This window comes from Pelophylax lessonae (genome assembly GCF_965119305.1).
Source record: "Pelophylax lessonae genome assembly, chromosome: 2".
NCBI classification, from domain to species: Eukaryota; Metazoa; Chordata; class Amphibia; order Anura; family Ranidae; genus Pelophylax; species Pelophylax lessonae.
In genome coordinates, this window is record NC_138769.1 from 400,835,348 (window position 1) to 400,860,622 (window position 25,275).

At 41.8% G+C, this 25,275-nt stretch overlaps 1 protein-coding gene across 1 annotated transcript in view; it reads left to right on the forward strand.

Moving 5' to 3' along the window:
* Positions 1-25,275, forward strand: part of LOC309547200 (S-adenosyl-L-methionine-dependent tRNA 4-demethylwyosine synthase TYW1-like) — a 287,271-nt gene that overhangs the window by 139,563 nt on the left and 122,433 nt on the right. The window contains exons 9-10 of the mRNA XM_082246996.1: positions 6,782-6,834; positions 13,204-13,322. Coding sequence (XP_082103122.1) covers positions 6,782-6,834; positions 13,204-13,322 — 172 coding nt within the window. The remainder of the gene's footprint in view (positions 1-6,781; positions 6,835-13,203; positions 13,323-25,275) is intronic.

Here is a 25,275-nt window from a genome sequence, read left to right on the forward strand (position 1 = left end):
CATTTGCGTAGATGCTTTTCTTTTTGAGTAATTCAAACAAGGGGAGAACATACAGATTTCATGCAGCTAAGGTGGCTAGTTAAAACTGAATTTTAGAAATAGTGCTGCAAATCAAGCATGCCACCTACCTAGCAACGTGGCTCCAAACTGCTGGGGATCGAGAATTTTTTTTTTTTTTTTTTAACTTTATGTGCAGGTTCCTCTGTTCTTGTTTTAGTATAGATCTTATTTTGGAATTCATATGTCTGTTTTTCTGCTACTATTCTCATGGTTATATCAACAGACCAAAGACCAGAGAACACAGAGCAACAGTTTGTCCCTTGATTACATATACCCTCGCATATCTCAGGAATATCTCCTGTTGGCCTTCTGTCTTTTTGTCACATGGCCAGTCAGGGCATAACTTAGAGTTGTAAAGGCAGAAGGTTTTTTTTTTTTATCTTAATGCATTAAGATAAAAAGCCTTCTGTGTAGCAGCCCCCCTTATTTGTCTGAGCCCCCTCTATCCAGCGATGTCAACAAGTCACTCGGCCATTCTGGACTCTGCCTCCTGATTAACTGAGACATAGCAGCGGTGCCATTGACTCACGCTGCTGTCAATCAAACTCAGCCATCAGGAGAGAGAGGGGGCAGGGCCGAATGGCAGCTCTGTGTCTGAAAGGACACACGGAGCTGCAGCGTGGATTGGGTGCCCCTATAGCAAGCTGCTTGCTGTAGTGGCACTTGATAGCAGGGAGAAGCCAGAAGCAGCAAAGAGGGACCAGAGAAGAGGATCTGGCCTGCCCTGTGCAAAAACAATGCACAGAGGAGGTAATGATAACATGCTTGTTTAAAAAAAAAAAAAAAAATTTTTACAATCACTTTAAAAAATAGTTAAAGCGGAGTTCCACCCATTTTTAATAGGTTGGATTACATAGATGTACAGTGGGTACGGAAAGTATTCAGACCCCCTTAAATTTTTCACTCTTTGTTATATTGCAGCCATTTGCTAAAATCATTTAGGTTCATTCTTCTTCCTCATGAATGTACACATAGCACCCCATACTGACAGAAAAACACAGAATTGTTGACATTGTTGCAGATTTATTAAAAAAGAAAAACTGAAATATCACATGGTCCTAAGTATTCAGACCCTTTGCTCAGTATTTAGTAGAAGCCCCCTTTTGATCTAATACAGCCAGGAGTCTTTTTGGGAAAGATGCAACAAGTCTTTCACACCTGGATTTGGGGATCCTCTGCCATTCCTCCTTGCAGATCCTCTCCAGTTCTGTCAGGTTGGATGGTAAACGTTGGTGGACAGCCATTTTTAGGTCTCTCCAGAGATGCTCAATTGGGTTTAAGTCAGGGCTCTGGCTGGGCCATTCAAGAACAGTCACGGAGTTGTTGTGAAGCCACTCCTTCGTTATTTTAGCTGTGTGCTTAGGGTCATTGTCTTGTTGGAAGGTAAACCTTCGGCCCAGTCTGAGGTCCAGAGCACTCTGGAGAAGGTTTTTGTCCAGGATATCCCTGTACTTGGCCGCATTCATCTTTCCCTTGATTGCAACCAGTCGTCCTGTCCCTGCAGCTGAAAAACACCCCCACAGCATGATGCTGCCACCACCATGCTTCACTGTTGGGACTGTATTGGACAGGTGATGAGCAGTGCCTGGTTTTCTCCACACATACCACTTAGAATTAAGGCCAAAAAGTTCTATTTTGGTCTCATCAGACCAGAGAATCTTATTTCTCACCATCTTGGAGTCCTTCAGGTGTTTTTTAGCAAACTCCATGCGGGCTTTCATGTGTCTTACACTGAGGAGAGGCTTCCGTCGGGCCACTCTGCCATAAAGCCCCGACTGGTGGAGGGCTGCAGTGATGGTTGACTTTCTACAACTTTCTCCCATCTCCTGACTGCATCTCTGGAGCTCAGCCACAGTGATCTTTGGGTTCTTCTTTACCTCTCTCACCAAGGCTCTTCTCCCCCGATAGCTCAGTTTGGCCGGACGGCCAGCTCTAGGAAGGGTTCTGGTCGTCCCAAACGTCTTCCATTTGAGGATTATGGAGGCCACTGTGCTCTTAGGAACCTTAAGTGCAGCAGAAATCTTTTTGTAACCTTGGCCAGATCTGTGCCTTGCCACAATTCTGTCTCTGGGCTCTTCAGGCAGTTCCTTTAACCTCATAATTCTCATTTGCTCTGACATGCATTGTGATCTGGAAGGTCTTATATAGACAGGTGTGTGGCTTTCCTAATCAAGTCCAATCAGTATAATCAAACACAGCTGGACTCAAATGAAGGTGTAGAACCATCTCAAGGATGATCAGAAGAAATGGAAAGCACCTGAGTTAAATATATGAGTGTCACAGCAAAGGGTCTGAATACTTAGGACCATGTGATATTTCAGTTTTTCTTTTTTAATAAATCTGCAACAATGTCAACAATTCTGTGTTTTTCTGTCAGTATGGGGTGCTATGTGTACATTCATGAGGAAGAAGAATGAACCTAAATGATTTTAGCAAATGGCTGCAATATAACAAAGAGTGAAAAATTTAAGGGGGTCTGAATACTTTCCGTACCCACTGTATGTAATCCCCTTTAAAACGGCTTTTACCAATGGAAACTTTTTTTTTTTTTTTGCTAGTAAATACCTTAATTTCTGCTTTATTCCTCCTCTCCTCACTTCCGGGTCCGATCGGCGATGACGTCATTCGGCGATTCGCAGTGTGTGTTGGGATGTATTCCATTCCAGAAATCTCGCAGTATTACCCAGGAGCTGAGCTGTACTGAGCCGTGCCTGCCCCGCCTCCTCTCAGTGAGCGAGGACTGAAAGCATTATATCCTTACTGAGCTCACTGAGAGGAGGTGGGGCAGAGCACGTCCTGAATACAATGCATACAGTACAACTCACTGAGAGGAGGCGGGGCAGAGAACGGCCTGAATACAATGCATGCAGTACAACTCACTGAGAGGAGGCGGGGTGGAGGCGGGGCAGAGAAGGGCCTGAATATAATGCATACAGTACAACTCACTGAGAGGAGGCGGGGCGGAGGCGGGGCAGGTCACGGCCTGAATACACACAGTACAGATCAGCTCCTGGGTAATACTGCGAGATTTCTGCAATGGAATACATCCCAGCACACACTGCGAATCGCCCAATGACGTAATCGCCGATCGGACCCGGAAGTGAGGAGAGGAGGAATAAAGCAGAAATTAAGGTATTTACTAGCAAAAAAAAAAGTTTCCATTGGTAAAAGTAGTTTTAAAGGGGATTACATAGATCTAAAGTTACAAAAATGGGTGGAACTCCACTTTAAGTGCTTGCCAACAGTTCTCAAATCACTTTGTTGCTGACCAAAAGGAGTAGGATTCTTTGATGCATTACAGCAATGCCTACATGGAAAATTCAGTATGAAGCTGTTCGGCTGTATTCCTGACATGCAGCTCAAAGTATAATTTTAGATTTTAATTGGGTGCATCTTGAAGCTAACTAGAACGTGGTGATGAGATTTACCATTGCTTTCAATGCAAGTGTATCAGCCAATACACAGCTAAAATGTACTAGTGAGTAAAACCAACTCATTACACTGTAAAGTTCATTATGAGAGAAACATGGCAGCTGTTTATTGCTGTCCTTTACTTTTGAAAATGCCAGTTTCCTGGCTGTTCTACTGACCCTCTCGCTTCAATACTTGTTTTGCTTTGTGTCTTTTAAGGTTCTTTGCAGTAAAAGCAAGGAAGCATAGAAACATCTGTAGTGCATTAATATGCTTTACTAAACAAAACAAAAAAAATGCTGTACATACAATTGTAAGAAAAATAATTCAAGATATACCACATGCATGCACTCACATGACCCGTCCTTAATAGCGAATGAGAATGAATAATCGTCGGTGCACAATAAGATTTTAGCGGCTTTACGTAATCCACTAATGCCCCGTACACACATTCTGATAATGGTACGATAAAACTCACTTTCGACCTGATTGCACGATAATCTGATCGTTACTACACAGCTTTGGACAGCCGATCACCACAGTTCATCCATCAAAATCGGAAGGGACTAATAGGAAAACTTCTGTCGTACAATAGCCCCGCGAATGACATCGTTTCATCAGTACACTATGCGTCCGCTAAAAATCCATCGACAAAGACCGCGCATGATCAGAAACACTAAAATGGCACGGAAAAAGCCTGGCTGCCATTGTTTTTTGTTTTGCACCATCTGATACGTAGCTAAGCAACCAGGAAACTTTTCCCGAATCGTAAGACAAAAATCATACGGTTTGTACGCATTGTTTAATTCGATGTTGGCATCATGCAACAAAATGCGAACGATAAGTCATCCGATTATCTGAACGTGTGTACGGGGCTTAAGACACAGGCTCTACTCTACTAGGGATTGCAGGAAGTTGGGCAATAGCGTCGTCCTCAGGTGTTTCTTTTGGCACAGACTTTCCTTGTCCTGGAATTATGGAGGTGTCCTGGAATTATGGAGGTGTCCTGGAATTATGGAGGTGTCCTATCAGCTTATGTTGCTGACCTTTTTATTTGGAAAGTTTGGATAGACAATCCCACATGGGTGCATCCTTTCTCACTACTTTCCCCAACCCAATCTCTAGATGACACTGCTGTATTATACATGCCATAGGACATATATTTCAAGGTCAAGTTATTGTTGATATTGGTTTCAGAATTCCTGTAACAATGGGAGCATGTAACTGTCAACTGATATTTGCCCAACATACAATAGTATCGATGGTCCCATTGTATTAGAGAACAGCTTGTGTAAATCATCCCAAAAGGATTTGTTTAAGACGTATCCACTCACACCCAAATAAACCTGATGTCTGCTTCTAAAACAAGTAGATTTTTTTCTTTTCCCATGCAAGTCAGAAAACGCAAAGATCGACTTATCCAATGTAACACAATACTTTGGGTCACTGGTCCGTAAGTAACAGCCTCTGACTTTTCTCAGACTTCTTAACCTCCCTGGCGGTATGATTCTGTCAGGAATTCTGTACCAAAAGCGGTACAATTCTTTTCATGGAAATTTGGCGTTATGTATTATAGGCCTACAATTCTTAGTAATTACTGACTTAAACCTGACCAAAACAAGACTCTAGTAGACATCCCAGATGTGATAAATTTGAAACACAAACGCATGAATTATAATCGAATCAATAATATAATTTTATTATATAATATATAATATATATAATAAAATTATATTATTGATTAGATTGTAATTCATGCGTTATATGTATGTATGTATATGTGTATATATGTATGGTGTGTGTGTGTGTGTGTGTGTGTGTGTGTGTATATATATATATATATATATATATATATATATATATATATATATATATATATATATAATGTGTATGTATATATGTGTGTGTATATGTGTGTGTATATATGTATATATATGTATATATATATATATATATATATATATATATATATATATATATATATATATATATAGTGTAATGTTTGTGTTTTGTGCAACTTTTTTTTTTTTTTTTTTTTTGAATTTCCCTCCCTAGTTCCGCTCCCATTGCTGCTGCAGGGAACGGAACTAGGAAGTGATCAGACCGACGGAGAGTGGCGGGGATCTCGGCTGGCGGTCTCAGCAATGAGAGATCATCGCTGGATCGTCAGGAGAAGGTAAGAGAACACCGCTGCGCTCTCTGGACATCCACCCCGAGCGTGACTCGGGGATACCGATCCTGGTATGAAAAATCCACCCAGAGTCACGCTCGGGGATACCGCCAGGGAGGTTAAACTACATTCTTCGTCTGAGTCAGTGACTTAGAGTATTAAAGCCAAAGGGTCAGCATTATTTACAGACAACTAGGACTTTTAAGGTCTAAAATGCAATTCCTATATTTTTTTTTGTATTTTTATCAGGACAAACTATTTAAAAAATATTTCAATAAGATCATATGTACAGTTAATATATTTAGCTGTTAGTCTCCCATGTGTAGATATCCAAAGCCCTGAGACTTCTGTTGGGCACATCAGTCTTGGATGTGATGTCAGCATCTCCAACAAACCTGGAGCTGTCACTCCCTTCATTCCTCTACCCGAACTGAACTAAAGCTAAAATTAAAAAGTTATGTAGTGAGTGGAGTGGTAGAGATGCTGGGAGGGCACCATGAGTAATTTCAAGATCGAAAGTGGAGAGGGCTATGAGGTGCATGGAAGGAGGGAACTGTACAAGGGAAAATGAGGCCTCCTTTGAACATGCTTGCTATAAGCACATGAACTGACTGGCTCCTTGTTCCTCCCATGCCCCAGTCCTGCTGTACAGGGATTGTAGGAGTCTGATATCAAGTCAATTTCAGGGACTTGCATTGCTTTCTTTCTTTAAAATATATATATATATATATATATATATATATATATATATATATATATATATATATATATATATATATATATATATATATATATATATATATATATATATATATATATATATATATATATATATATATATATTTATTTATTTATTATATAATATAATATAATTTTTTTTTTTATTTAATGATGTATTACTGATTACAAAGCTTCATTAATGTATGTCTTTTATATCTGCATAGATTTCAACTTTAATAATAAAATCTTCTAAGTAAACCGGATCGCTAAAAAATCCACGAGCTGTGCAGATTCGATTTGAAAAAGCAAAGATTAAAGTGCCAAGCTATTTGATTAACTTCACAAGCTAGCAATAACTGCTTAGAGAATTGTTAAATGATGGATTATAATTTTTTTCCTTATCTGCTTTCCACTTTCTAGGTTACAGACTAATCGGAAGTCATTCAGGTGTTAAGCTCTGCCGATGGACAAAGGTATTTTAAACACTTTTAAGAAAGTTTTGGTTGGCAAAATTTAAGGCAAGTTTCCTCTTTTGTTTTAGCTGAAAGGATACTTTATTGGTATGTTAAAACCTGATAAATATTAGTTTAACGTCCCTGTCCTCTGCATAAAGGCATACAGTGATAAGTGATTAAAAACAATGCATTCTAAAACTAACAATTACACCTCCACTTTAACCATGCTTTGACTGTTTGTCTACAGCTCAAGGGAAAAAGCTATTCCACAATCTATTCCGAGCCCCTATTTACATCTGCCTCCTGGGCGTGTGGAGAACCTAAAATGGCCAGGATTTGAAACCACTTATATTTGCAGCTCGTTTGCAAAGATGATTCAGATATCTTCCAAATCTGGGAAGGGGACAGAGTAATCCACTGGACCATTTTAACCGCTTCCATACAGAGCAGTTAGACCCCCTTCCTGCCCAGGCCAATTTTCAGCTTTCAGCACTCACACTTTGAATGACAATTGCTCAGTCATGCTACACTGTAACCAAACAAAACAAAATTGTTATCATTTTTTTCACACAAATAGAGCTTTCTTTTGGTGGTATTTGATCACAACTGGGGTTTTTTTTTTTTCGTGATATAAGCAAATAAAGAGCAAAAATTTTGCAAAAAAAAATCACTTTTTTTTGTTTAAAAAAATTATAAAATTTTGCAAAAAAATAATTTTTCTTCATACATTTGGGCCAAAATTTATACTGCTACATATCTCTGGTAAAATTAACCCAAATTAGTGTATATTATTTAGTCTGTGTGAAAGTTATTGAGTCTAGAAGCTATGGTACCAATTACTGAAAATTGATCACACCAGATGTACTGATGGCCTATCTCATTTCTTGAGGCCCAAAACGTTGTCAATTTATAAGCCATTTCTAACACATAGCATGGACACAGCAAAAATGACACCCCAAAATTCATTCTGCTACTCCTTCTGAGTATGGTGATACCACATGTGTGAGACTTTTACACAGCCTGGCCACAAAAAGACTCCACGTCCAAGTAGCACCATAAGGCGTTTTAGGGAGCATAAATACACATAAAACTTTCTTACTACCTATCACACTTTTCAAGGCCCTAGAGCACCAATACAATGGAAAAGTCCACAAAATGACCCCATTTTGGAAAGCAAACACTCCAACGTATATTCTATGAGGCATTATGGGTCCTTTGAACATGTCATTTTTTTCCACAAGTTTTTGGAAAATGTGGGAAAAAAATAAAACTTTTTTTTTTTTTTTTTTTTTTTTACACAAAGTTGTCAATTTATAGGATATTCCTAACACATAGCATTTACATAGCAAAAATGACACCCCAAAATACATTCTGCCACTCCTGAGTATGGCAATACCACATGTGTGAGACTTTTTTTCACCGCCTAGCCATATAGAGGGGCCCAACTTCCAAAGAGCATCATCATGCATCCTAGCCACTTGCCTAGGCCTATTTTTGACATTTGGTGTTTACAAGCTAAAATCAGTTGTTTTTGCAAGAAAACTACTTGGAACCCCAAAACATTATATATTTTTTTTTTAGCAGAGACCCTAGAGAATAAAATGGAGATTATTGCAATATTTTTTATCACACCGTATTTGCGCAGCGGTCTTCCAAACGCAATTTTTTTGGAAAAAAATCACTTTTTTGAATAAAAAAATAAGAAACCAGTAAAGTTAGCCCAATTGTTTTCCATAATGTGAAAGATAATGTTACGCCGAGTAAATAGATACCCAACATGTCATGCTTCAAAATTGCGCACGCTCAAAGAATGGTGACAAACTTTGGTACTTCAAAATCCCCATAGGCGACACATTAAAAAATATCTACAGGTTGCTATCTTAGAGTTACAGAGGAGGTCTAGGGCTCAAATTATTACCCTTGCTCTAACGATCGCGAGGATACCTCACATGTGTAGTTTGAACACTGTTTACATATGTGGGCGGGGTTTCCGTATGCGTTCGCTTCTGCGCGCGAGCTCACGGGGACAGGACGCTTTAATTTTTTTTTTACTATTTATTTTATTTATTATTTTTTATTTTTACACTGTTTTTTTAAAAAAAAATAAAATTGATCATTTTTATTTCTATTACAAGAAATTTAAACATTACTTGTAATAGAAAAAGGCATGACAGGACCTCTTTTTTGTGAGATCTGGGGTCAAAAAGTCCTCAGATCTCACAAGTACACTAAAAGATAGAAAAAATGAAAAAAAAAAAGGGACCTTTAAACTTTTGCCGTAGCTCCGGTCCTCCAAGACCATAGAGTCGAGTGAGGGCAAGCTTGCCCTCACTCGACATCCTGTCTGTGAGGATCCGGGACCGGATAGTTTTCCCCGCTGCCGGCGGGTCCGGTAAGCGGGGAAAAGGACCAGAATGCGGCGGGAGGGGGGGGGGCACCTCTTCCACCACCCTTATCGGAAAGCCAACCGTCCACCGTTTAAAAAAATACCAGGGTTATGGCAGCTATCTGCTGCCATAACACCAGTATTTAGGTTTAAACGGAGGACGTATATAAACCTTTTTGGACTTAGACATGGTGGCTGTATGAAGGGTGACAGGTACTCGGGTACTTTGCTGGGCAGGTGACAGGTACTCTGGTACTGATGAGCAAGTGGCAGGTACTCGAGTACTCCGATAGGCAGGTGACAGGTACTCGGGTACTCTTATGGGCAGGTGACAGGCAGGTGATAGGTACTGATGAGTAGTACTGATACTGATAGGTGATACTGTACTGATGGGTACTGATACTGATAGGTGATAGGTACTGATGGGTACTGATGAGTAGTGATGGGTACTGATGAGTAGGTGGCAAGTACTCAGGTACTTCAGGTGTGAGGTACTCTGATGAGCAGGTGGAAGGTACTCGGGTACTCTGATGGGTAAGTGACAGGTACTCGGGTACTCCGGTGACAGGTACTCAAAGTACCCGAGTACCTGTCATCAGAGTACCCGAGTACCTGTCATCAGAGTACCCGATGGGCTGGTGACAGGTACTCGGGTACTTTGATGGGCTAGTGACAGGTACTCGGGTACTTTGATGGGCTAGTGACAGGTACTCGGGTACTTTGATGGGCTAGTGACAGGTGCTCTTTATTGGGGGGGGGGGGGGGGGCAATCAGTGTGTTTGGGGTGCACTGTATTTGGTAACTAGCTGTTACCACAATCTCCTCCTCACACAGGATCAGTGTGTGAGGAGGAGAACACGGTGACAGCTAGTTACCGTGTTCTCTGTTGACATTTGTGACCGGCTGTGATTGGACACAGCCGGTCACGTGGTAAAGAGCCAATTTCATTGGCTCTTTACCTAGATCGGGGATGGGCTCTGTCCGAGGGACGAGCCTCGTCCCCGATCGGCGCGCTGCGCGCCCCCGGGGGGCGTGCATTGAGAAGGGAACGAGCGGCTTGCGCTGGAGCCGCTCATGTGATCGGCTGTGATTGACACAGCCGATCACGTGGTAAACAGCCAATTTCATTGGCTGTTTACCGTGATCGGGGTTGGGCTCAGTCCAAGGGGCGAGCCTCGCCCCCGGGGGCGCGCAGTAGCGGGGAGATCCGGGCGCCGTCATATGACGTCCTCCCGGATCGAGAAAGGATTCCTGCCGCCGTCATTTTACTATGGTGCGGTATGGAAGGGGTTAAATTTAATTTACTTCTGAGTGCAGTCCATTTTCCTTTTTGGTTTATCAAGTTTTGGATGGCGGATCCGACCTGCACCGGAATGCTTTGTCTCACCTGAGCGGCTTTCCTTCTCAGCTTTTTGCTTTGTGGTGTGGATGGGGAACACGGAAAACCATTGTTTTCGATTGCAGGTCACCGCACATAGGGCGAACCAGCTCAAAGTATTATTTTTCAACTTCCTTGTTAACAGTCCAAGTTGTATGGCATTGGGCATTGTTGTAGGGCAGTTAGAGGTTTTTCTAATGGGGCCTTGGAGTATTAAAAACGGGTAATTCAAACATTGTTTTACTGTCGTTAACCACCCACCAAAATAACAAGTTAAAGGCTGTACACATGATGTAGCCACTATACGTTGCTTGGTGGCCATGGCAAAAAAAATAAACCCTCTGTCTAAAAAGCACTATAGATAGCATAAATGCTTAAACTTTTCCTAATAGCCTGCCGAGTAGAGTGATGAGTTTATCCAATATGTCCCTTCATAAGCAGGCAGCAAGTTGTGAGTCTGTGTCTTCTTTTTTTTTTTTTTTTTTTTTGCTATTCTGTCATGCTGACAAATGTCATAATTGCTGAATACCGATCCCAGGCATGGGTATGAGAGTAAAGTAGTGTAAATTTTATATATATATATATATATATATATATATACACACACACTGCTCAAACAATTTAAAGGAACGCTTTGAAAACACATCAGATCTCAATGGGGAAAAATATCATGCTGGAGATCTACACTGATATGGACTGGTTAATGTGTTAGAAACAAAAGGATGCCACATAGTTTGATGGAAATAAAATTATCAACCTACAGTGGGCTGATCAGACACCCCAAAAATCAAAGTGAAAAAATTATTAGTCCATTTTGCTGAAATTTCATTGTAGCAACTCAAAATGGTACTCAGTAGTTTGTATGTCCTCCACATGTTTGTATGCATGCCTGACAACATAAGAGTATGCTACTAATGAGACAACAAATGGTGTCCTAGAGTATTTCCTCCTAGATCTGGACCAGGGCATCACTGAGCACCTGAACAGACTGAGGTGCAACCTGGTGGTATCGGATGACCCAAAACATGTGTTCTATTGAATTTAGGTCAGGCGAGGGGGGGGGGGGGCATTTAATGGCATCCATTCCTTCATCCTCCAGGAACTGGCTGCATACTCTCTCCACATGAGGCCGGGCATTGTTGTGCACTGGTGTAGGGTCTGACAATGTGTCCAACGGTTTTATCCCGATATTGAATGGCAGTCAGGGTGCCGTTTTCCAGCTTGTAGAGGTCTGTGCGTCTTTCCGTGGATATGCCTCCCCAGGCCATCAAGGACCCACCACCAAACCGGTCATGCTGAATGAGGTACAGGCAGCATAATGTTCTCCACTGCTTCTCCAGACCCTTTCATGTCACATGTGCTCAGGGTGAACCTTCTCTCATCTGTGAAAAGCCCAGGGTGCCAGTGATAGACCTGCCAATTCTGGTGTTCAATGGCAAATGCCAATCGAACTCCACAGTACAAGGCAGTGTGGGCACGGGGCCCACTAGAAGACGTCAAGCCCTCAGGTCATCCTCATGAAATCGGTATCTGATTGTTTGGTCGTAGACGTTCCCTCCAGTGGTCTGCTGGAGGTAATTTTGTAGGGCTCTGGCAGGCTATTACTGTTCCCCCTTGCACAAAGGAACAGATACCTGTCCTGCCGATGGGTTATGGACCTTCTACGGGCCTGTTCAGCTCTTTTAGAGTATTTGCCTGTCTCCTGGAATCTGCTCCATGCTCTTGAAACTGTGTTGGGAGACGCAGCAAACCTTCTGGCAGTGGCACATATTGATGTGCCATACTGGAGGATTTGGACTGCCTGTGCAACCTCTATAGGGGTTGCGCAGTGAACAAGCACGTGGAATTCTTGTGAAACGCCTCTACCATATCCATCCTGCTGTACCTTGTACCTTTTGCATGTACAATAAAGATCATCTTCACTGAATTTCCTGGTGGTGTGCGACCAATTTCTTTATGCTATTTCCGGTGGCGAGCTGAGGTCCAGCACTCTCCTTTGGATTATAGACACAGACTCACCTGAGCAGTGTTACTCTCTACACTTCAACCTCTATAGGGTCCAGGTATCGCCTAATGCTACCAGTAGTGATGCTGACCCTAGCCAAATGCAAAACTAATGAAACACCGTGAGAAAAGAGAAGTAGGGAAAAAAATGCCAGTGGCCTCCACCTGTAAAACTTTTCCTGTTTTGAAGGTTGTTTAATTGTTGCCCATCTAGTTTACCTGTTAATTTCATTAACACCAAAGCAGCTGAAACTGATTAACAACCCCTTCTGCTACCTAAATGACCAGATCAATATCTTAGGAGTTTAATTGATTTGATGCTATGCTGTGATTAAAAAGTGCTCCTTTAATTTTTTTTTTTTTGAGCTGTGTGTGTGCATATGTATGTGTATACTTCTTTTTTTTTTTTCCCCCCCATGAAATTATTTCTTGCATTGTATCTCTTAGCAGTGGGGTTATTTTATTCAAACTGTCCTGTATGTATATGCTTGCTTAGATTCACTCTCTATTAGGATGTTAGATTATGATAATAACAGTTAGTGGCAATTGCTATGAATATATATTAATTTATATTTTATTTTTTCTTGTATCCTTACATGCCCTCTTATCTTCCAACCAGTCCATGCTGAGAGGGCGAGGAGGATGTTACAAGCACACATTCTATGGCATCGAAAGTCACAGGTGTATGGAAACTACTCCCAGTCTTGCTTGTGCCAACAAATGTGTCTTCTGTTGGAGGTAAATGTTTTCATTTTTTTTAAGCCCAATATGCTTGTAATAATGCTTTATACAAATCAGAATTGCTGTAGTAAAGGTTTGCTTAAAATGTTGCTGCTTGGCTGGTTTCCACTGCATTTTGATTACCTATTACATATTGATTTTGCGAAGCTATGGCCCTATGAATAATGGAATGCAGGTTAGCATCCTCCGAGTCTGACAGTAGCTGCAGGGCATATTTTATATAACTAACCATGAAAGCTGCTCCTTATAATGCTTGTTGAAGCCCCAGGTTACTGGCTGTTCTGCAGTAACTCTCACAACTCATGATAATTCTAAGGGTGAGCCATAATGGAGATCTGATATGAAAACCAATAGTTCACTTGTGGGACACATTGATTAGTATACAGATGGCCGAGGCAATTTGAAGAATGTCTCATTGTTCTCTGATCTCATCATTCAACACAGTTTCATTGCCTTGTGCTGCATAACCAAAATGAAACCAGTTTTGTCAATTAAAAGTGTGGATACGGACTTAATACCTCAGTTTTAATAATGCGCTTTTTGTTTCAGGGTTGCAATAACACATTTGTTTTCAATAATTCCAGAGCAATTAAGATTTTCCATGAGGTAAAGCAAGCTGATCTGAAAAGAGATTTCATTTTCTCTTGTGTATCCAATAAAAGTGCACATGTACCGTATATTGCTAGCAAAACATTTAACTTTTTTTAAACAATCTGTCGGATTTGAAAACCTGCTAAGATTTCTTCTCCTCTTTTTTATGAGGCAAGAGATCTAAGTCGGCCATTCCGTATCTACTTAAAGGATACATTTTTTTACAGAGTTCCACTTTTGTTAGTAAATGGAGGGCTTTTTTGCCTAAACGATCCCAATGTGCCCATTTCTCACTTACCCAGTCTTCACCTCTTTGCAAAATTGCAAAAAAACATTCTGAGCACTCATGTGACCTTTATTACATCACAGAATGAGGCAGGGTTTACTTTTGTGGACTGCTTCTCCTTTAGTACTATACCACCTCTTTTTATTTCCACCCACTTTATCACTTCTTCCTGTAATGACTTCTGGACCGGAAGGATTTGCCCCCTTAATGACCAGGCCATTTTTTGCTGTTCGGCACTGCGTTATTTTAACTGACAACTGCGCGGTCGTGCGACGCTGTACCCAAATAAAATGTCCTTTCCCCCCCCCCCCCCCCCCCCCACAAACAGGGCTTTCTTTTTAGTGGTATTTGATCACCCCTGCGGTTTATTGATTATGCGCTATAAACAAAAAAAGAGCGACAATTTGGCAAAAAAACAAACAAACTGTATATTTCACTGTCTGTAATGGAACATTCCCAATAAAAAAAAAAAAAAAATTTAAAAATCAAACGTAGTAATCATTTTTGGCCAATTTGTATTTTGCCACATATTTTTGGTAAAAAAATCCCAATGGGTGTATTTTAATTAGTTTGCGCAAACGTTATCGCGTCTACAAACTAGGGGAAAGATTTATGTAATTTTTATTTATTTATTTTTTTACTAGTAATGGCGGCGATCTGCAATTTGTAGCGGGACTGTGACATTGCGGTGGACAGATCGGACCCGTAACTGACATTTTTGACACTTTTGAGGGGACCAGTGACGTTACTATAGTAGTCAGTTCTAAAAAATATGCACTATTACAGTAATAATGAAACTGGCAGGGAAGGGGTTAACACCAGGGGCAATCAAAGGGTTAAATGTGTACCTAGGGGCTGATTCTAACTGTGTGGGGGCCAGACTTGGTGGATGGAAACGGGGCGCCTGTGTTCCGAAATACAGGATCACAGGAGCCCTGTTTAAATCAGTGACAGATGAGCGGTGTGCCGTGTTTACAACTTCACACCATTTTCTGTCATACCCTGCAGCGATTGCCAGGTTCCCGGTGGCCCCCGGATCCCTTGCTTAGCTGCGGAGCTAGAGAGCAATCGCGCGCCCGAGACCCGCTCCTGCAAGCCGACGTACCAATACGACGGTTTGCGCAGGAGAGCTAGCCTGCCGCAGTATACCTGCGGCGGCTGGTCTTTAAAGAGGAAGTAAACCCTCCTCTGACACTTTTACCTATAGGTAAGCCTATGATAAGGCTTACCTATTGGTACTGTAAATATCTCCTAAACTTGCACCGTTTAGGAGATATTTACCTTACATGCAGCCAGTGACGTCACTGGCGCATGCGCTCTGAAGGAACGGCCACTGGTGCCGTTCCTTCAGAGCCCCGTGCCGTGACTGTCGGCTGCCGCGCGCGTGCGCGGGAGTGATGTCACCGCGGCTCCAGCCAATCAGATGGCCGGATGCCGCGATCCCGGAAGACGGGCGACTGGACATTTCGCCCGTCATACAGGTAAGCGGGCGGCACGGCGGGGGCTCGTTCTGAGGCAAGTATTGCATAATGAGCTAGTATGCGATGCATACTAGCTCATTATGGGTTTCTATTACAGGTAGCCAAAAAAAAAGTCGGACGGGTTTACAACCTCTAAGTGCTTGTACAGTGTATGGCCACCTTCATCTCCTTTTTTAGATCTGCCATCAACTATTTAGTGCAAGGGCCTGTCTGATTTTAAACAGAGTGATTGGATTGATAGTCCTCCTATTATATAGTTTTGGTAAATCTAAAGGAGATTTATACAGAGATTGCCCTGTTTACCTTTATCACCAAGAGTGGAAGAAAAAAAAGATCCTAAATTTTGGGTTGTCGCCAGAACACGTATAAAGGGGAAACCTTCCAATGGGTACACTAGTTCTGGTGATCCTGGGAACTACAAATAATTTCTTCACTGTGGAGGGATTTCCTCTTACTTCCTGTTTGGCTGTGGGACAGGAAGTGAAGGTAATTTTCCCCAATGGAACACAAATGGTAGGGAAAAAAAACAGACAAGGGCTATTACTGCTTTACCCTAACCAAAATGATGAAAAACGTTTTCTGTAGTACTGCTTTAAAAAGAGATGTTCCTTTTTGATCTCTCTTTCCCCCCCCCCCCCTCCTCTTTTGCTTTTTGTTTCTATTTTTTTTTTTTTTTTTTTTGGGAGCAGGTACCTAGTTTTGGCAGGTATACGCTCCCACTTCCACTCAAATTGCATAGTTGATCCAAGCAGAAGTTCGCCACAGGCCCCCGCCAGCAACCTCCTGGAAGCTGTGGGTCCATTTACAAAGCTGCAGCGTGACTCATGCTTGCACAGTGAGGAGCATCTGTGAAGGTGCAAGGAGTTGCAACCAGCATTTCACAGTAAACATGGCTGTGCTGGGGACCTGAAGAAAAGGCTAAGGTAAGGACTGCGCTTGATCCCTGTACAGGTGAGTTTCTTCTTCAAAGTCAGCAGCCACAGTATTTGTAGCTTTTGACTTTAATTTTTCAAACCGACTGAAAATGCTCTTTAACCCCTTCATGCCGACAGTACACAAATATGCTGCCCCACTGCACTGGGCTTTTTTCCGTGGGGCGGCATATTTGTGTACCTCCCTCTGTGTTGGGAGCGCGCCGCATGGTGTGCCTTCAGCACAGAGTCCGTGGTCTCACCGGGACCCCCTTCCAAGGATCGGGACCTTCCATAGCACTCCGGGACCCCCTTCCAAGGATCGAGACCTAGAACAAGCCAGTTCCAGGTCACCTGATTGCTGTTAAAGCCTCTGGTTGGCTGTCACAGTGATCAGTCACTGTGAAGCCCGCCCCATGTTTTCTGTCTCTTGAATGGATGAGAGAGATGCATTGTATTGCTCTGTCCTTGCAGAGTTAGAAAAAATAGTGTGCGAAGAAAAATAAAAGAATAAAAATGCCTAGATCAAGGTTTGAGTCAGGTCAGTGACAGGGTTAGTGTTTGGGTAAATGTCAGGGTCAGTATTTTCTGGACAGGATTTTTCATTTTTTTTTTTTTTTTTTTTTGTTAGTATCAGTGTCAGTTACTGTTAGTGTTAATGTGTTTTTAGGTAGGAGTTAAACAAAAAAAAAAGCAAAATGCGCACTATTGATTCTGGGCTGTATGTAATGTATGCAAATGTTGGGCCAGTTTTTCCTTTTTGATTAAAAAAAAAAATCCCATTACCATTTACAACCAAATGAAAGCCCGGTTTGCAATGAAAAAATGTAGTACATTTTTACTAACGCATGTCAAAATGACAAAATTGAACTTCTACATTTAGATTTGTTTTACCCTTAGGTGTGAGGGGGTTAAGTTTCACAGCTGGTGAATGTCAATAAGCAACAATTGTGCTTGATGTGCCATGCTGGGTCTTCTCCCCACCATCATAATGTTAGAACTGGGGGTATCCTTTTGGTGAGTAATGTCATAAAATCTGAATCCTACAGAAGTCCGCACCCTCATTTTTGAGATTCAAATAGGGATTGGATTCATTATAGGTAGAGTTAGGAGATATTTTAAAATGAATTGAAAACAAACTGTCCTATAAGAAAAGCTCTCAGTAACCTAGATCAGCTTATACTCTCACATACTTGGACAAAACATTACACATATACTGTTTTTTTTTGATTTTTTTTTTTTTTTTTTTTTGCAGCTGAGTGCAATACATTTTTCTTTCCACTAAGCACTCAAGTAATTATTTAGCAAGCTGCTTACTCATTAGGTTTAACAATTAGGAAGAACATTCTTATTATCTACAGCATACGCTGTCTAGTCAAGAAAGCCACAGGTCAACGATAACTACAGGGTTGGTTAAATATTTAATGGCATTGTTGAAAACTGAAAAACTATTAGTGGAAATGTTATTATCTAAAAGCAGGATTTGAATAAGGTTCCTGCAGCCCTTGCAAAAATGTGTGTATTAATAGTTACTATTCCTTACTGTAATATTTAAAGTGTTTGTGAAGCCTTTAAGTTGAAAAACCTTCTGTGCTGCAGCTCCCTCCACCCCAATCCCCCTTTCTTACCTGAGCCCAATCCAGCCGCTGTTGCTCTCCTCATTGGACAGATTGATAGCAGCAGGAGCCTTTGGCTCACAAGCTGTGACACAGAATTTTGAGCAAGGAATGTGTTCCTCTGATTGCACAGAGCAGGTAAGTATAGTTGTGTTTTTATTTAAAAAAAAAAAAAAAAAAAAAAAAAACCACAAGCATTTACAACCACTTTAACTGTTTTATTATTAATACACAGCTTTCTCATTTTATTTCAAGACAAGGCTTTTTAGCTGTTCTGTACAAACTGTGTGTGTGTGTGTGTGTGTGTGTGTGTGTGTGTGTGTGTGTGTATTAGATGAATATAGATATGTTTGTGTATGACACCAACTTTTGACTTAAATGGGTTTGTCTCATTGAAAAAAAAAATGTATAAAGCCCTTACCCCAAAAGTCACTGGCTTCAGCAGCATAGTGTCCATAGAGCAAACAAAAGTGCAAAGCCATACTCGCCCAGCCATGCAGGCATTGAACCTCCTTTTGCCCACCCTACACCCTCCTTCTCTTCTGTTTTCACATTCCTTATTCATTAATCCTGCATTGGCACTTTAATAAACATAAATAAAAGGGGGGGGGGGAGATGTATACCTACCATTCAAGTAATCTCTTCTGACTGGTACACATCCCCCCCTCCCGCTCCGGCCCAGGGGGGGGGGGGGGGTTTCACAAAAGAAGCCCAGACAAAGGACCTGGGAAATAGAATCTTCATTTTGATGCCATCTCTTGAGTTTGTGCCCAACCACAAACCTGAATTCCTCCAGTGCCTGAAACCATCGAGTCACTCTAGCATTTGCTATATTACAGAATAAGTGCATCCAGGCCAAAGGTGTGGGATATGCAATCAGCCTAAACCTACTTTCTTGTACTTTCTTTGTGTACGTTCTTGTAGACAGTAGCCACTCTCTCACCATGGTCCATGTCAAAAGTGTGATGTCCATGATAATGAATGCTTTGTGTTTTACCTTTTAAAGTACACCTCACATGAAAACCACAGTAGACCAATAATGTCATCCTGTATACAGAGATTTCTACCTGTTTGATTGGAACAAGTATAAAAAAAATCAGCATTGAAGTTAATCAGTACCTCAAAGTGTTTGTTAAAGGATGAGAATTTTACTCAGGCAGTTGACCACACTTTTTTTCCCCCTGAGACTGGTTTAATTTAAAATACTTGGTGAAATACAGTAAAGGTCACTGTTTAGGCATTTTCTGTTGATTGCACAATCTGTTTATGGGGTGGTTAAATGTCTCCCAGTTGTATGCCTGCATTCTCACCCGGTCAATGTACACCTCTGGTAGAGACTACCATGGTCCTGTCATGGTCCAGAGCAGTGATGTGCAACTAACTTTGAAGTGAGTTCAGACAAAGTGGCTGAAACAAGTTGCAGGGCATCAGATGCCAAAATAAATGAAAATAAGGTGACAGTATTTTATAGAAAAAGACTTGGCAGTTTTGTATGATAAAAAATAGCTTTGTAAATTTAATGTCATCCAGTTGGGGTTCAGATCCGCTGTAACTGTAGAGTTTAGGCTTAAAGTGTAAGTTAGGCTTTACAAAAAAAGGCACATTATGCTTTCCTATATGGGTATAGCAGCACAGTGAACCTACATACCAGCTTGAGGCTTCCTTTCTGTTTTGAATTATGTAGTTCTAACCACATTTAAAAGCATCTTCTTGAAATCCTGTACAGCCAGTGGTGGCTGCACCCAGAATTATTGAAGGGACATTGCAGCTGTTGAGACTAGCAACACGAGAAGAATAGAGGTCCTGTTCTTCTGGGGCACACGTGCAGTGTGTACTCCCTCCTGTTGCTGCTAGGCAACAGGAGAGATTACACACTGCACATGTGCAGCCGGTTGGAACTGAACACACTCTCCCATGGCACTAGGGGCGCTGGTAAACAGCTGCTCCATCCCTACAATAATTCAGGATGGAGCCATTGTAAAATTGTGGCTCAACTGCCTATTTTAGCAGCCCCTGGTTACAAGCGTGGAAGAGCCCTTAAGGTGTTACTAAACCCAGGACCCTGCATTCACTTCATCTGGTCTCCTACAGTACACAGAACATGGAAATGCAATAGTTTTAGTAAATATAAACTGCTAAATACCCTTTCTCATCAGCAGTTAGAACAGTCTTGTGGCTTCTATCTGTGTCCAGCAAAACACTGGTTAAATCTAGGAGGAGTTTTCATTGTCCCCTGATTACCATATGAGGCGACAGGACCCCTGACCCTCTATCTGGACAATGCTGATTGGCTCTGTGCTGACCACATGCACTCTCCCAAAGAAAAAAAAAAAAAAAAAAAACCTCTCTAGCAATACACATCAAACTGAGCATTTGCAGTTTGCCCCCAAGGCTCTGTTTGGGGACGGGTTTGGGGGACTGTAGAAGGGAAGAATCAGAGAAGACAGGATCAAACAGCCTTTTTACACAATGTGGAGGATTAACCCCTTAGGTTCCACAGTGAGTTTAACAAGCATGCTTTACTTCATATACAGACTGATTTTACGGTTGTGGGTTTAGTAACACTTTAAGTAACCTGGGAAAAAAGGCTCTTATTTACCCCTTATTAACCCTTAGTTTATCATAAGTCCTGTTTCCTCTTTCACCTTCACACTTCAATTATTATTTTCCTGAGTTTGTATTTATTTCTATTTTATTAACCAGTAATATTTAGGCTCCGTTCACATCTAGGCGTTTTGGGGCGTTTTTGGGGCGTTTTTCTGCTCTAGGATCAGCTCTCAAAACGCCCAACAAGACAAATCCTATTCATTTCAATGGCCCCTGTTCACATCTGAGCGTTTTGACGCTGTATACAAAACGCCCAACGCTCAAAAAAGTACATGAGCTTCTTTTTTTGCAGATTACAGGCGTTTTCCATTGATCTCTATTCAATCTAATAACGCCTGCACAAAAATCGCGGTTAAAATCGCGGTAAAATCGCGGTAAAAAACGCCGCAAAAATCGCGGTAAAATCGCGGTAAAAAACGCGCGAAAAACGCTACGCTCAGGTGTGAATGTAGCCTTAACCTATTCATTTTTATTTATTTTTTCGTAATTATGTCTACAAAAAAAAAAAAAAAATGCAACGCTTTGTACCAGAATGATAAAATTTATCTTGTTAATGTCATTTTAAACCTAGCAAAATATACCTTTTTATCAAAAGCAACACTATATTTTTTTCCCATGACAAGAAGATAACAAAAAATTCCTTGTTTGTCTTTAAACAATATATGTATTACTTAATTATCTTAGTGATTAAAAACCATCACCATTTGTGTATAGATAGGAGGAATATGAAATGTTGGTTTTACAAACGCTTTACAGCAGGATTAGACACAAAAACAAAAATGTATCAAATTGCAGCTTACTAATTCTTAGATTTGGTGGTTGCATTGGTTAAAATTTTTTGCTTTTTTCCCTTTTTTTTAACCTGGTCATCCTATCAGAAAGTAAGTCTATTGATTTTTCTATTTTTACCAGACCAGGCTGTCTACACAAAGTAGCACTGAGGACTAAAACAAACCACTGATGGGTGCTTACAATGGTCCCTTCCCATACTGACCATGCTGCTGGCCAAAGGTACCCCTGTTCTCCTTCATCCATGGTGGCGGTACTCTTAATACTGGTGATTTGTTACTGGCCTGATCACCAGGTGAAAACAGAGGTTTAAAAAAAAAATAAAAACTATTGCAGCCATCACCTCTGATTAGTAAGCTGCAATATAATGTTTTTGGTTAATACTGCTTTAAATGATGCTGGCCGTCAGACAGAGGATGTTTTAAAGTGTCACTAACAGCATTGTTTTTTTTCTTAAGTTTTGGATAGAGTGCAAAGGGATTAGAACTCTTTATCATTTTTTTTTAGCTGTCTGTGCCCCTGGGATATTCACCCTCTCAATTTGTCCTGATTACGGTTCTTATCAAAAGTGAAAGTAAAAGAAAATTCTAAATTTTGGATAGGCGTCAGTTTAGGAATAGAGGGGAAATCTTCCAATGGGAACACTAGTTCTGGTGACACCCTGGGATTTCCTCTTAGTTTCGGTTTTGGCTACGGGACATAAAGTGAAGGAAAGCCTTCACAGTGGGACATAATGGGAGTTTCCAAATGCCAGGAGTTGGAGGCAGGCATTCGGGTCATGTAACTGCTGTGATTTGCTTTCACAGTGGTCACTTGATTGGAAAAGCTCCTGATCGCAAGTATTTTCATCCATGTTTTTACTATGCACACGGCTGTACACTACCCTTTTTGAAGTACTGAATGAATATACATCTCCATGTCAAATACCCCTGAAGAAATGTGTTCAAACCAGAAATGCATCGGGTAGACTGAGGACAGCATAAATTACTGTATATTTATCAACAGTATGGTTGTACAGTGAATCATGTACTTTTAATGTCTTTGCACAATACTTCTTTTAAATGTAATTTCTTTTAACATTTATTAAATAAAATGTTTCTCTTTTATTCATCGACTGACACCGCGCTCTATAGATCTTAGATACTCTTTTTTATATTGCCTCCTCCAGGAGTAGGACTAGGCAGAACAAATAACACCTGGCTAGGCCCATGGGCTGTCCTCAGCTGGTATACAACCCCCCTCCCTGTCTGCTCTAGGTATTCAGTTTTAATCTGTCTAGTCAGGAGTAGGGACCTAGGCTCCAGGGTGGGATCTCTTGGTCCTAGCAATTTTTTCTCCTTCCTTGCATCTTGTTTTTTTTTTTTCCCTTGGCAGATCTACAATCAACTGCTGGGCTGGGGGATGGGCTGGATAATCTAGATCCAGTTGTCCTCCCAGTCCAGCCAGCCAGCACGTGCAGACTGCAGCTATGCACTAGGTCGGCCACAACATAGCCTCACGGATAGACGCTGGCCCACAAGTTAAACATCTCGCAGGGTCGCATACGCCTGGGCCTGAGTCGTAGCGGTCTCTTGGCTGTTACTTGCACCATGGAAGGGTAGATACAGTCCCCCCTCTCCTTTTGGCAATGGACGTGGGTAACCTCCAGGAACGGTTGGACCTGCCTGCAGGTTCCCTTCTCCCATCCTAAAGTTCCTCCCTTCCCCCCTTTCCGAACCTGGAGTCTGGTGTTGGGTCTCACCTCCTAACCTACTAACCCGCACTCCCAACTTCTTGTATAATTGAAAATAATAGTGAGTTTCCAATAGAAATGCTGGTAAGCCAAGCAAAGACTGACATTGAGCACACTAAATGATGTGTTGATCCACCTGCAGAGACACAGCTTGTAACAATCAGCACAGCACGGACCATTGATAAATGAAATGAGGTTGAATAGACTCATATAGGTGTGTGTATGGTCCGACCTGTAGCATTGGGGTGGTCTCCAATATTGGGTAGTCCTATCCCTTTTCTCAGCTTAGAGTCGATTTGACCATACACACAGCCACCTTACGTCTGCAATAACAGCACTACTCACAGTCTTCGGTCCGATCAGATGGTTATCTGCTGCACTGTGATCCAATGCTAGTTTTTTTGTGAAGATATATTGAAGAGAGTTGGTTCTCCTTGCAATGTCAAGCTGAGGGGTCATGTAATATGATGACAGTAATTGTATCCGCTCCCGCTGAAAGCTGGTCAGTCTCAAATAGTCCCAGCTGGTACATACATTGGGTATACCAAGGTATGATTCGTGCGGCAAGTTGGGAAGGACGGAGCTCTTCCCTGGAACATCCCTGTGTCTACATGTTTCGTTCCACCCACAGGAAAACATTGTGGTTTTAAGGTGGGGTGCTGGTCTGTCAGGGTACAAAGATATTTTATATATACTTTTTACATTGTGGATTTTCGTGCAGGCTCTGGTAGGAAGGAGGGGGTTCTGTGGGTAGTCGGAACGCCAGCTACCACGGGAGTGATTTCTTTTAGGTGTGGGATGCCACACAGGGCTATTTTTAGTTAGTTAGGGGTTTATTTTTAAGTGGAGTATGGGGGAGGGCTCTTTGAGGGATCTCTAGTATCTGATGCTGCTGTTATATTTGCCACATTGGCTAATAAATAAAACGTTTTAAGCGGTAACCATAGGGTGTGTTCATCATCTTTTCTGTTTCAAGCGGATTGATGTTTGCTGCTTGATTATACACCCCCCCCATGTCACTTTAGGGGCAGGTACTCTTCTTTTTTTTGGGGGGGGGGAAGGGGTAGACAGTGCAGAACTCCCAGATTATTTATTTTCTATTTTTTACTTTTTGTTTTGATAAATTGATGCAGCAGAGACCCCCGGGGTCTCCCCCATCATCTCCTCTGTAAGGGTCCTGGGATGGTGTGTGTGTGCTGCCCCATTAGTCTTGAGGAGTCCCAGTGTAGGATGCACCTTTGGTGCATGCCCTACCTGGTTGCAGTGTCCTATTGCCAAAGTAGCACAGCCTATAGCTAACATGTAACATTTGCTCTGCTTCATAATGCCCTACCTGGTTGCAGTGTGAGTGTAGTGCAGGGGGTCCCAGTGTAGAGTACGCAGCAGAGTCTCCTCCGGGGGGGGTTCCCTTGCAAAGGGCACAGGGAAGATTCTGTCAGCATGCTTTGTGTCTGTAGCTGCCGGCAGCCATGTTGGAGAAGTCTGATGATGTCATGGCTGGCATTTTTCCTCGGTTTTGCTGATCTCAGGCCAGGGGCCATTTTCGTGTAGCCCGATGTCACAGCGGCCATTTTACCTTAGTCGGGAAGATGCTGGAGATGACCAAAGCCTTATGGGGATGCTGAAGCTCTTCTTCCTCCTCCTTCCCCTCCTTCTGTGCCCAAGACATATAAAAAGGGATGGCGTCCATGGTGTTGCTGGGTCAGAATTGTCGGCATTCCTTTGGTCGGTAGAGTGAGTATTTGGGGGTCCCTGTTATCACTCTGCTGATAGGTACCCTGAGCCTTGAGGGGATCCCTTAGTGGTGCCAAAAGTTAATTTTTTTTTACTGCAAGGTCTTCCTTGCTTATGGAGCCTCAGGGTCACATCTTCCCCACTGACCCCCTCCATGGAGGTAGCAGGTCCCTCAGAACCCCAGCTTCCAATGTTTTTACACT